At 36.0% G+C, this 13,390-nt stretch overlaps 1 protein-coding gene across 1 annotated transcript in view; it reads left to right on the top strand.

Moving 5' to 3' along the window:
- The window catches only part of LOC135078739 (uncharacterized), a 177,522-nt gene that overhangs the window by 153,482 nt on the left and 10,650 nt on the right, over positions 1-13,390 (top strand). The window contains exons 3-6 of the mRNA XM_063973300.1: positions 8,130-8,266; positions 11,395-11,572; positions 12,572-12,714; positions 13,040-13,140. Of these exons, the coding sequence (XP_063829370.1) occupies positions 8,130-8,266; positions 11,395-11,572; positions 12,572-12,714; positions 13,040-13,140 (559 nt within the window). The remainder of the gene's footprint in view (positions 1-8,129; positions 8,267-11,394; positions 11,573-12,571; positions 12,715-13,039; positions 13,141-13,390) is intronic.

Below are 13,390 nucleotides of genomic sequence, written 5' to 3'. Positions count from 1 at the left end.
GACGATTTATTTTATTTACAAGATCGGTATCTTATTGTCTATGATGACCGCAGTCAACATCACTATTACATGGATTCCTAACAATGAAGTACGGCATTGCCTTGTGCCGATTTTACATAGATTTTATCGACACAAATTATGGAACTTCATAGGATATGGAGCAGGCCACGCCCTAAAATGTCCGGATGTCGTCATAGTATTATGGAATACATATAAAAGACTTTTATTATTTCATTTTCTAATCCTCAAGTGTCCGTTACAATCTAATTAATATTTAAGTATTCAAAAAGTAAGAGATTAATTTTGATACTTTACTGCTGTGCCCAGGAATCTAAGGCGGTTTCTGACAATGTCCTTTAACACTGGCCACAAAGAAATTATTTTGGAAAAAGTTAGCTCTGGCAGAAAAAAACAAAATTGATTTTCTTCTTTTGGAACAAGCGACTTCTTGGCGGGAAAGTGAAGAGTTCTGTTTAGGAATTTTGTTTTAGTTACCTACTAAAATATGGTGTTCAGAAGTGTAGGCAAATTAAACAAAACAGTGCAACATCATTTTTCAAGTCGTCTCAAGAAATCCGCGTCTGGTTTCATTAAAATGCCACAAGATATTTTTACTGAAAATCTACGGAAACGTTCAAACGTCTCATACACAGGTACGTACGTGGGCTTATCTTTTAATCAGATTCGTTAAAATCTATCCTTAGTTTCTTTCTAAAAAAAACTAATAATGAAGCCAATCCAATTTAGCCGAAGCGCTTTCGATCCACGGCCACGTGCTTAGCTCAAAGTTCGATATCGCTAACCTAATCAAGCAGATAAGTATAGAGATTATTCCGTAGGCACTTAGCCTTAAAAGTAGGAACTGACCTAGAAAAATTTAAATTGCTCACGTTGTAGGATGACTAGTTTCGAAGCAATATAAGAAAAAGCTCCGAAACTGTTCAATTTCTTAACGAATTTTCCCACGAGTTGAATGTTGATTTGTTGATTGACTTCTCTAGTTATATGCAGTAATTAACTAATTACTTGCCTGATAAAAATTGGTCTGAGATTACTTATAATAATAGCATCGTAAGATAAACTTTAAATATTATTTGAATTCCACTTTTTTATAAATAATGATCATAATCTACCTGAATTACATGTATATGCGATTGTTACTATTATCGTGTGGATCGTTTAGAAAAAACAAAAGATAAATTCTTTATAAGCTATCCATATTTGTAAGGAAAGACATGCTAATTGCTAGCACATCAAATAGCTTTATTTAAAAACAGTGCCATTTTAGAAAACAGAGCAGACACGTCGGCACCTCAAAGAACAACAATAAAAACACGTCGCATGGTTTGGCGTAGTATGTCCACTATTTTTAGAATTCTCCTAAAACTTCTGAAGTTTTCAGTGAAAACCGTAATTATTGTATTTTGATGAGGCTTGTCAACTGAAAACAAAGTGGTAATTGAGCCTAAAATTACTGCTGATTACGGGAAAACCTAGTTAAGTTTTATTTAACTTTTTGGTCACGAAACCTAAACTCAAAAGAACTTCTGTAACGACTTAAACTAACTCCGGACTATTTCAAAAAGGTCAAAGTAAATAAAAAGTTCGTTAAGTATTTTTTTTAACTAGTCGATGGTGACTTGGTAAGGATTAAACTAGGAAAATTACGTAATTTGGAAGGGTAAAGTGAATAAACAATGTTATAAATTCAGTAGTTACAGTTGTTGCCAATAGCCACTCTGCTTAGATCTTTTCAAGGAAAAGTCTTACGCTCTCATGAAATAATTCATATATTCCTAATGTTTTCCTAAATAATTCCTAAGATATTTGGAACCCTAAAAGTTGGTGACTCTAGTGCCTAAGCCAGCCACGCTCCGCTGGAGCGGGTCAGCAACAAACACGTGCGACCTCCAGGTCAGGTGTCCTCTCGAACTGCATCCATATTGAAAAGGTCTGTAGAAGACTACTACCTATTCTATTACAACCATGGAAGGCACTTTTGTTTTGATATCGCAACTATTTGCTTGTATTGTTATTGGTTTATTATAAGATTTTTTACACCCTATATTGACTGATACCTCGCATTGTCGCATATGGAACGACTCCTGAAAGACTGCCTCTATGTTTACATTATTTGAATATAATAAGACACTTTTGTCTTGACTGAATATTGCAACTAAGGGCTCGTAGTGGACTTTACTATAGAAAAGTAGATAGAGTTCTCTTATTTACTAGGTACGATGAACAGAAATAGATGTCTTTCAGTTTGTTGTCACAATAAGTATGCGTACTTATTGTGTAAGGATTTTGGTTCTATCTACTATTTATGATCAGACTAGTCATGTAATAGTAAAGCGTAAAAAAATGGTTTAATACGCTCTACTATTATTTTAAAAAGGTTTTTTCAAGTTGAGACGTACGTACACGACTCTACCTTAAACACACATTGCATTTATACCACCTTAAAAGGTATTTATGACAATTTATTTCTGTCAAAATCAGAAAACACCCAAATTCACCAACGTCAATGCACATTCCATCCGCCAGTCTAGGACGCGCTGTCAAAACGTCTGCCGACCGATATAAATACACCCACCGCCGTGACCTACTTCCCGCGGTCGATGACCTCACGGGACGCTATGGGATACGATGGGATAGGAAAGTCGATAATGCGGGAGCCATGCCGAATGGCTGCCTGGTTTGGTAGGATTGTGTGTGAAGTCGCAAAATGGGAAATATCTTACAATTGAAATAACTGTGTTGTCAGTTAGTAGTAGGTGTTTGGTACATCTCTCAAAACATGTATTTTGTTACCTCTAGGTTACCTAAGTAACAACTATACAGAATGTTAATTTAGTATATTTCTAATAAAACATACGAACAGTAACGACTCTACATTTGAAGGCGAACAATTTTTAGTAGGTACAACATTTTGAAAAACCTAATATTGTGCTAATATTCTGCTGATATTTTTAAGGACTACGGCACAACATATCACAATAATTTAGATATACTTAGTTTTATGTGACTGTACATTATAAAAAATAATAATAACAAATGAAATTCATGAATATTTTGAAAATTAACGCCTTCGTTAAAATACTTGCAAACTGTCAAGTTAGCCCAAAGCAGCATTAAATGTGTCAAACCCTTGTCACGAATGAATTCGGGTAATAGGTACGTGCCGCAAATAAATCAAAATGTAATTTGATTTTCCGGTGCGCCTTGATTTGTGGTAAGAGTGTAAAGGTGCGGCCACACTTAACGAAACGCATCTTAAATGTAAAGCTGCGGCCACACCCAACTAAAATATGTCAAAAAACAAAAAAGCTGCTCCGTGAGACATAACCGCGCTCTTGTAGCATTATTTGTCATAATCCTAACACCAAAATCAAATCAATATTAGGTAGGTAGGTACTTAGTACTTAAGATAATGGATAAAGTTTTACCCCTTATGACTTGCATGGGTAGCCAAATCTATCAAGATAAAATCAAAGTTTGGAAGTTTGGCAACTTAAAGTGTTTATGGCCGTGAATACCGTGAACTTGCATGGCACGATGAAATAATGTTCATAGAAATACCTACTTACTGGTCTTAGTTATTAAAGATTTAAGTGAAATATTGAACTAGCTTACCTTGCGAACTTCGTACCGCCCATTTTCATCGGAAATAATGTAGGATTCTAATAAGTAAAATATTTTTTCAAATCGGTTTAGTTTCAGTAGTTTCGAAGCCTATACAATACAACCAATCATATCTTTCCTCTATAACTAGTGTAGAAAAATAGAACTCGAACAAAAGTGTGTCCACAAATTGTCCACACCTACCGCATGCAATACAGATTACTGCTCGACACGCGTAAGGCCTCCGACCTACATCCCTAATAGCGGAAGCCTACAATCGTAGGACGTGACCGGTGACCACACACAGTCACACGACAGCCCGGAAATTAGGATCTTGCATATCATGCCTTAACTTGAAGGAAGGATGCTTTATATTGGACATGTAGTCCAGCTGCATAGGAATGATTACACCTTTGAACAAAAGTTGAACGTTAACTCAAATGGACAAGGTTCAAATTAGCTGACTTTAGCGTAGGTCTCCGTCTTGGATAACTGCACTTACTGTCATAATTTTCTACCCACACATATAGTATACTTAGCCCAAAAACAAGGATGGACTGTCGACTGTGCGGCGTCATACCCATGTCAATGCAGTGCAGAACATCTTTATTTATTTTCATCGCTTAAAAGTATGTTTGTAAGAGACAATACTGAAAATACAAACTCAATTATTAAAATTCATTAAGACCGCATCCATTTCTTGTAGAGTTAAAAAAATGTTTGATCTGAACGTCAGCAAAACTAAAAGTAAATAATCAGCCTCTATATCTATTTACCTAGCTACATTCCATAGTAATGTGTCATCATCACATCATGATATTCAACTAGGAATTTGAAGTCACTACAAAATTCCATCTGACATAAACGGATCTCTTTAAAGTCAAAAATCAAATCAAATCAAAAATGTTTTATTCGTTAACAAACCAACTTTTACAAAAATTGTGGTGACATACCTAGTAAGTAAAAGTATACCTGTATCAGGTAGTCACCGCCCATTCAGACAGTGCTAGTTTTGGGTAAGTTTAACAAACAAAAAAAAAAAACAAAATGGTTATTAATTAGATTACAAACTTGAAGTAGAAGGTAAAGAAAAAATATAAGGTGAATTAGAAAATATGGTGTTTGTAAGTGTGTGTGTGTGTGTGTGTGTGTGTGTGTGTGTGTGTGTGTGTGTTATGTTGTATTATGTTAAGTTATGATAGAGAGTGATTTTACGTTTGTACATGCCTTTTTTAACTTTCAGGTATTTTGATAAATTTTATATATTATTTTTGAAAAGTGTTTCGGTATCCAAATAGCTAAGCGATTTTAACCAGAGTGTAAGTTTCTCTTTACAAGAGTGAGATGTAAGCGGATAAATGCTCAGTATTTTGTTAATTTTATTGTACAAGAAACCAGCTTGTCTAGTGAATTGCCTGCTAGCAAAGGCTGTTTTGGAAGGAATAGTAGGAGCAGCTTTGTCCTTTCTTCTTTTGTTATTAATTTTAGGGTCATAGTATATACTTTTATGTATTTTCAATATGGCAGTTAGTATATATAGTTTTCTTATAGAAAGGAGATCTCCGTGTTTATAAAGTTCTTCAGTAGAATGTCTGAAAGGCAGAGAGTACATTACTTTAAGTAACCGTCTTTGCGTTCTTTCTACCTCCAGAAGTTTCGTTTTGGTTGAGCCCCCCCAAACTGAGATTCCATAACAAAAATCTGATTGAGCTAGAGCTATATAGATTTTATTTATGAGGTCCTTAGTTGTGACATGCCTAAGCTTTTTAAAAATCCATGTAAGTTTTCTTATTCGATTCATTAGCATGTCCAAGTGTGAATGCCAAGATAGATGAGAATCTATAATAACGCCTAGATATCGAGTAGTGGAAACTCTCTCAATACAAAGACATGTACATGTGTTTTGTTGGGAACTGTCACAAATATGTAGTTTGATTTGAAAGTTTTCTTCCGGTTGTGTGCGTTTATTAGGTGTGAAGCAAATAAAATTACTTTTTTTAATGTTTAGTGTGAGTAGGTTTGAGTTTAACCATTTTTTTATAGTTGTAAGTCCTTCAACTGCTGTCCCTTGCACATCGTCCCATGATTTTCCAGTAAAGATAATGGCTGTATCATCAGCATAAGAAATTATTTTTGCATTTGGGATTTTCATGTTACATAGTTCATTGATGTACAGTAAAAATAGGGTTGGCCCTAGGACGCTTCCCTGTGGGACACCAAAAGACGAGATTTCATCCAAGTCACTCACGTTATCTGCTATCTTAACTTGTTGTTTTCTGTCTTGAAGGTAACTAGTCAAAAGGGCCAAGGGGACACCTCTAATACCATATTTTTCAAGCCGGAGCACAAGGGTGGAGACCGAGATTGTGTCAAAGGCTTTTTTTAGATCTAAAAATACTCCAAGACATTTATTACCTTTGTCTACATGTTCGACTATTGATGACGTTAAAGTTAGAATAGCTTCTTCAGTTGATAGTTTCTGTCTAAATCCAAATTGCGAGGGGGACAATATGTTAAAATTATTTAAAAAATTTACTAGTCTACTATTAATAAGTTTTTCCAATATTTTTGAAATTGAAGTTAAGACCGAAATGGGGCGATAGTTGCTGACGCAGCCTTTGTCACCACCCTTGTGCACAGGTGTTACAATTGCTCGTTTTAGCGATGTAGGAAATATGCCAAGTCTAAAGCAAGTATTAGCTAAATGACAAATGATTGGAATTATTAAATTTTGAGATAGTTTTAAAAACTTTGTTGTAATGCCGTCCCACCCCGGAGCGCTATCGGATTTAAGATTCATAAGCACTCTATATATTTCTTCATTGTCAGTATCTATCAGTACAAAGGATGTGCTTTGGGTTTCTGAAAAATCGTTATTTAATCGGGGGGAAGTGTTCGTTACAGTATCTTTTACAGAAAGTGATCGCCGGTGACGACAGTCACCCTCCGCAAAAGACACTGCTGGGTGCTCTTTACTTAATTCATTTGCAAGGTTACTTCCAACCTCTGCAAAGTAGGAATTGACCTCATTTAGCGATTCCAGAATGGTAGGTTTTATGTTAAGTAAATCTGAGTTGCAGGTTTTTTTAGGTTTAAAGGTAGCAATATTGTTGATGGTGTTCCATAATTCTTTTGGATTATTTTTTGATTTGATTAGTTCCTCTCTCTCATAAGTACGCTTTAACTTTTTAATCAGATTATTTATATAGTTTCTGTATCTCCTGTAGCTTATTCTTAATATCTCATTTTCGGGATTCTCACGCAAAGTTTTTTGCATTCTGTTTCTGTTCTTTATACACCTTAGAATGCCATTTGTGATCCAAGGTTTGCAGATTCTCTTACTCCTACTTATCTTAATAGTGTTTGTGTTTGTGTCTATAGATTCTTTTATTACATTAATTAATTTATCGACTATGTTGTTAGGATCTGTGAGTAGCATTATCGATTGCATATCTTTTTCCTCTAATGTTTGTATAGCTCCACTATAATTTACTACTGTTTTAGTTTTTTTATAATTATTTATTATGTTTTTGATGTTTTTAAGATTCATAAGTATTAGATAGTGATCAGTAACGGTTGTTTCAAGAACAGAAATAAAAGCATCTTTTTTATTAGCCTCAAGTTTCAGCATAAAGTGGTCTAAGCAGCTGGATTCCCGTGTGGGTAGGGAATGTCCAGTTGAGATACCATGAAAGGATAGCATATCAAGGTAATTGAGTCTATTTTTACGATCTTGAGATTTTTCCTGTGAATCTGGTGTAAGGTTTATGTTAATATCTCCAGTTATTATGATATTTTAAAGATGATTAACTAATGTAATAATTTGCGGCTATTATACCTAACAATAGCTCGTTTGATGCAGCAGAACTGTGCCTTGCATAATCGATCCACACAAAACGATTATATCTACACATGACCCACATTGACATCAAAGAAGCAGTTGTAGTGTGCCGAATCCGAAATGTTTCAAACGATATTTTATTATGCGGGAAAGGGAAGTGGTATTTATATTAATCACAAAGTTCCGACAGCCATCTGTCGCTCACATCTTCATTATCATCATCATCAGCCTACAGAAGTCCACTGCTGTTCAGAACCCTACATTACGCGCCATTTTGATTATTTATTAAGCCTAATAAAATGGCGCGCTCTAGCTTTTTCCAGCAACTTCTCGCAAAAGTCGTCTTTCCATCCTTTGATGGGCGACCCTCTTTCAGGTCATGGTCTCCCAAGCACTCAAGTTATGTTTTCACCTTTTCGCTACTGAAGAGATTAAGGTCAATTGCGAACTTCTAGCTGGCTGATTGATCAAAAGTTAACAATTATAGGTTTCCTTTCCTTGAATGTTTTTCTTTCGTTTCAGCCATATGACGTCCACTGCTGAACAAAAGCCTCCCTCAAGGATTTCCACCACGACCGGTCCTTGCGCTACCCGCATCCAGGCACCTCCCGCGACCTTGTTTTTCTTTAATGTCTTCTTAACCTCAAACATTCTCTTGTTGCAGGTTCCCCGAGAGAGTTTCAAGCACATCGTTAAGGCGTGCGAGTGTCCCCTGTACTGGAAGATGCCCCTCTTCCTGGCCACCCAGCAGAGCCTGCACGCGTCAGTTGACGGACACAAGTTCATTGACTTTTGGAGAGAGTGAGTTACCCACCATTTATGGTCACTTTCTTTGATAGAGAATATGAGAGGCAGAAAGTCAAAGAGATAACTACAGAATTTTGTTGGCATGTAAGTTTGATCAAACTGTTAATCAGCATACAAGTTAGAAGTTGACCAAACAATCGGCTGATAAAAAGACTGCTACGGGGACTCTAACATTGACACAATTTTCCTCATCATATTACCTTACCATAATACCTTCGTTATGCAACTCGTTGTTGACATCAAAAACATCTTGATTATGGGCTTATTTGTGAATCTGCTCGAAAATACATGTTTACATTTTGTACCGTGAATAATAGCTTTATTTGAGATATTTTTAACCATTTTAAAGATACAATACACAAGATATTTCAGATGTTGATTACACAAACGTAGGTACCTGAAATTCTATTATTACCTGAGGTCACCTTCCAAAATACAATTTTCTATATTATTCTGAATTGAACAATAATGAATTCTGTTAGCCAGGTCTAAGCCAAGATTAGACCTTCTTTATGGGACCTTTAATAAAACTATTTACTTTTTCTGTATTGAAATATGTATTTATTTACGTTCTAATTAAAGGTTTAGGACGTAGTTAAATAATAGTCTGTTAAAGCGCAATTCGTTTGAAATAAAGGTCTCAAAGTAAGTCTGAAATGTTCTACCTACAGCCTAGAATAATTTTAATCATTGTAACGACCTCTGAGCGAATTCCAGAAGTCGGCAGCACCGCTCTGGACCCTGAATAGTTTAGCGAAATTGTTCTACCGTAACTTTGGCTACATATGTGCACATTTTCTCTAGCCTTCCAAAACACCTACGCTACTAACACAAGTTCATTTCGTAAGTACGAGGGGCGGCTGAAAAGTTTTGAGCCTAAGTATCTTCAAGTGTTATTATTGACTCGCACTAAATTTTATTAATTTGCCAATAACCTCCTTAGTATATGTACAAAGTTTCATTTTATTAGCATCATCACGCTTTTAGTAATTAATCCGTAAACATCATCATGTCTCAGTCATCCGCGCAATGTACGAAATTGAAGTACACAGTTGTCATAAAATGCCTCACAAAGAAGAACAAAACGCTGACGGTAATATTTGAAGAGATGTCAACAGTTTATGGGGAGTCTGGGCCTTCATTTGCCACCATGAAAGATTGAATCCGATAATTCAATCATGGCAGGGAGTCGCTAAAAGATGACCGCAAGTCAGGGCGGCCAGATTTCGCCATTAACGAATAAAATAATGAAAAGTTAAAGAATCTTGCTCTAGAGATCCGCGAATTAAGCTGTGACAGATAGCTGAAGCCATAGGCATTAGCAAGGAACGTATCGGCAATATTTTTCATACTCATTTGCACATGAAAAAGGGGTGTGCGCGATGGGTGTCAAAAATGCTCACGCCACTCGACAAACAGCGTCGAGTCACAACTTCGCAGGAGTTTTGGGACATCTTTGGCCTTAATCCTAACATTTTTTTTTCTCACATTGTCACTATTGATAAATAATAAATTCAGCAGTACGATTTAGAGTCAAAACAAGAGTCAATGCAATGGATTGAAAAGGGAAAACGCCGCCGCGGAAATTCAAAGTGGAGCGATCGACACCCAAGCTCATAGCCACTATTTTTGGGATTGTGGAGGAATTTTATTCATTGACTACCTACTTTAAAAAAAACTACAATAAACGGGGATTATTTTACTGTAATGTTGATAAGAGTGCGTCAAGTGGTTGTCGAAATAATAAGAGCTAAACTGGCGAAATGAAATCTGTTATTGCACGACAATTCGCCCGTGCACACCGCGCATGTTGCAAGGCTTGCCCCGGGTAAAACTGGATTTCAAGAAATTAATCACCTACCATACAGTTTAGTCCAAATCCTTAGCTTTTTTTTCTAATTCTCAATTTGGAAAAATGACCTCCAGGAACGAAGATTTTTGAGTGACAAAGAAATGAAGGCGTCGTTAGAGGATCATTTCGAAGGCAAAGTTTGCGAAATTTTTTTCAGTGAGTTAAAAGCTCTTTTACACAAATGTAAGAAGTGCGTTGTAGTAGAGGGAGATTAAATAGAAAAATATATTTTTTATACTTTTCTATCGGCATTTTTAATACCATAGGCTCAAAACTTTTCAGCCGCCCCTCGTAGAATATTCAGGCCTAAATAAAAACTCTACTATTACTAAAATGGCTTAGATACACACTTCACTATTTTGAGAGAAAAATGGACTGAAATTATATGGAAAAAAGCCAAGTTTTATGAACACAAAGCTTGGCACACCTGCTCTCGTGATTTAGAACAAAGATAAATGTCAAGATGTGAATCTACAAGTAAAAATGGGCGAAGTATATTGAAACTTTTCCTGAAAGAGGAAAACTGAGAATGGTTTTACCTAAAATGAAATTAGCGAGAAAATCACTAGACACAACACAAACGCCAATTTATAAGAAATTACTTAACATACAACGACTTAATTTTGTTGATGTGCTAGTCTTTGGTTCTAAAATATACTTGACTTATCCCATAATCAAATTAAGCCTGTTTCGTTCACTGAGCAAAGGATTACTGTGTTCTCTATCCATGACCTAACTGATTAATTCAAATAATTTGAGAGTAATTGAATTACCTACTAAAAACAGGATGAGAAAAGATTTACAACGATCCTACCAATCTCGTAAATAATTTTATTAAACAAAATCAGAGAATACTAGCAATAGGCTCTTGTCTAATGTTAAAAGGAAACTACATATACAATAAGGTTAGGTTAGTCGACCAACTTTCATCCCAAAGCGTCTTTCCTTAAAATTGTGCCACCTAGTATGCCGGTAGCGGAATAGACCTCATCTTGGCCGGGGACTGCACTATCGTATCATATCAAAAACTATGTAAGGCTACGGGACTATTCCCACCTCTCTTTCCCACCACTGCAACTCCTGTGTAGCCATGATCTACTGCTTAACCGCCACAAAAACCTAACCAATGAAGGTCAAGTTTGTCCCGGGGGAAAGTTAAACTGTCATATAACTAACGGACCCAGTGAGAATCCAGTGGTAGTACTATGTAAGGCTAGAGTACTCTTTAGCCTGCTTTGAAACCTTTATGATAACCACATTTTTTTCTCAGGATGACTGCCCAGTGCCACGACCAGGCCTCCCGCTTCGTATACATCCTTACCCGAGGGAAAAGCAACTCACTGGCCCCAGAAGACTTTGTCCCTCTGGTCCAGGACGTCGTGGACACCCACCCTGGGCTCTCCTTCCTCAAGGAAGCCACGGAGTTCCACTCCAGATATGTGCATACTGTGAGTATTTTAGTCTTTGATGTTGTCGAGGGTAAATGATGAATTTGATTTCGGCAGAGTAGAAATGTAGGTACCATTTCCACTCTACACGAGGATGTCGCGAAATACGTACGGCTAAGGCCCGTTTTCATGTTATTTGCTATTAATATTTCCTACCTATTTCATGCAAAGTTCATAGTTAAGTAGAGGATGAGCACGCTCAACCTAAAAATCTCAATTCAGAAGGGCCTAAGGGACAAAATATGTGAACATTATCATCAATTCTTCCAGGCCTGTCCCCCTAATATAGACCGTGGAGTGTGTTTTGTAGCAATCGTGGGTCTAAAGAGCTTAATTTGAAATTAGCTTTTAAATTCGCTTTGATTGCTTAAATGTTGTTTGAGCAAAGCCAAATAAATAAGCTAATTTAATATTTTATTAAATGGATATTAGACATAATTTGGTTGGATTGTAGCTAAATAAAGACTAACAGAATCAGATAATCATCTCCGTAACAAATTAAATTGCTAACTTGCTGGCGGGTAGGCCGAGCCAAATACGCGGCCTCCTGGGAAATCCCCGGGATCTTGCTAAGTGGTACAGTCGGCATGAGTTACGACTAATAGGAACGATCTGATATTAATACGTATTACGTAGAAACGCCCAGAATAACTGGCAAATTATTTACGAAACTGAAGTGGGGAATTCAATATAAAATACTATCGGGGAATTCAGAGAAAATTAAAACTCTACGTATTGTTGTAGCGGAGTCTATTGGAGTATTTTATTACAAAATATTAATGAAAATAAATTGTTATAATACCTTACTCTGCGTAATATATTCTAGAGCTTTTTATTATATTCCGTTCACGAACTTAATTAAAATAATTTCAGGTTTTGCGTTGGTTCAATTTCACATCATAGAGTCTTACCTATATGATGATAAGGATTATCGGTGTGCATTAATAGATTTTAAAAGTACTTTTAAATTCTGCATTAAGTAATTTTGTTTGATTTCAGGTGATCGCTAGGATATTTTACTGTGTAAACCGGTCTTGGTCGGGCAGGATACTAATCCCAGAACTGAGAAGATCGAACCTCCTTCAAGTCATACAATTGCTAGAAGACGAAGAAGATATTAATCAAGTTACACAATACTTTAGGTAAGTTTACTGATCTGAAAAATTCCCGTGAATGAAATGGACCTTACGATACCCGAATTTATATCATAAATGTAATATCCTAAACTATCTCTCACTCTCACTGCCTTCATGAAACAGTCAATAGTAAATTATACCCTACATGAAATAATTTAATACTCGAAGACTGAAAGTGACTGAAAAACTTCTTCTGCTCAAATGAAAACGAAAATGAATTTAAATTACTTACCCAAAAATAAAATAAAGGAAGAAGACTAAACTTTTCCTGTCTCATTATACTCCCAATACTTTTTTAATATTTACTTCTAAATAATGCAATTTGTTTCAGTTATGAGCATTTCTACGTAATCTACTGCAAGTTCTGGGAATTGGACAGAGACCACGACTTGTTTATAGATAAACATGACCTAGCCAGGCATAATGATCATGGTAAGTTTATGGTGCATTTATTTGTTTGATTGCTGTTTGCTAACTCTCCAAGAGTGTATTTGAAGTTATACCATCAGAAAATCATTATAAATCTGCTGTTGTTAGAAAACTACGAGTTTTAGTGTACAGAAACGGCCAGCCACATATTTTGACTTAGGTGGCTTAATTTGTGAAGTTAGGATTTGCAGAACTAGGGCGTGTACAGTTAGAAGCTTGGCTCCAAATGAGATTTGATAACTTTATGACAGTG

The sequence above is a fragment of the Ostrinia nubilalis genome, chromosome 2, assembly GCF_963855985.1.
Source record: "Ostrinia nubilalis chromosome 2, ilOstNubi1.1, whole genome shotgun sequence".
Classification (NCBI taxonomy): Eukaryota; Metazoa; Arthropoda; class Insecta; order Lepidoptera; family Crambidae; genus Ostrinia; species Ostrinia nubilalis.
The sequence above is the reverse complement of the archived record's forward strand: the minus strand, read 5'-3'. Positions and strand labels throughout refer to the sequence as shown.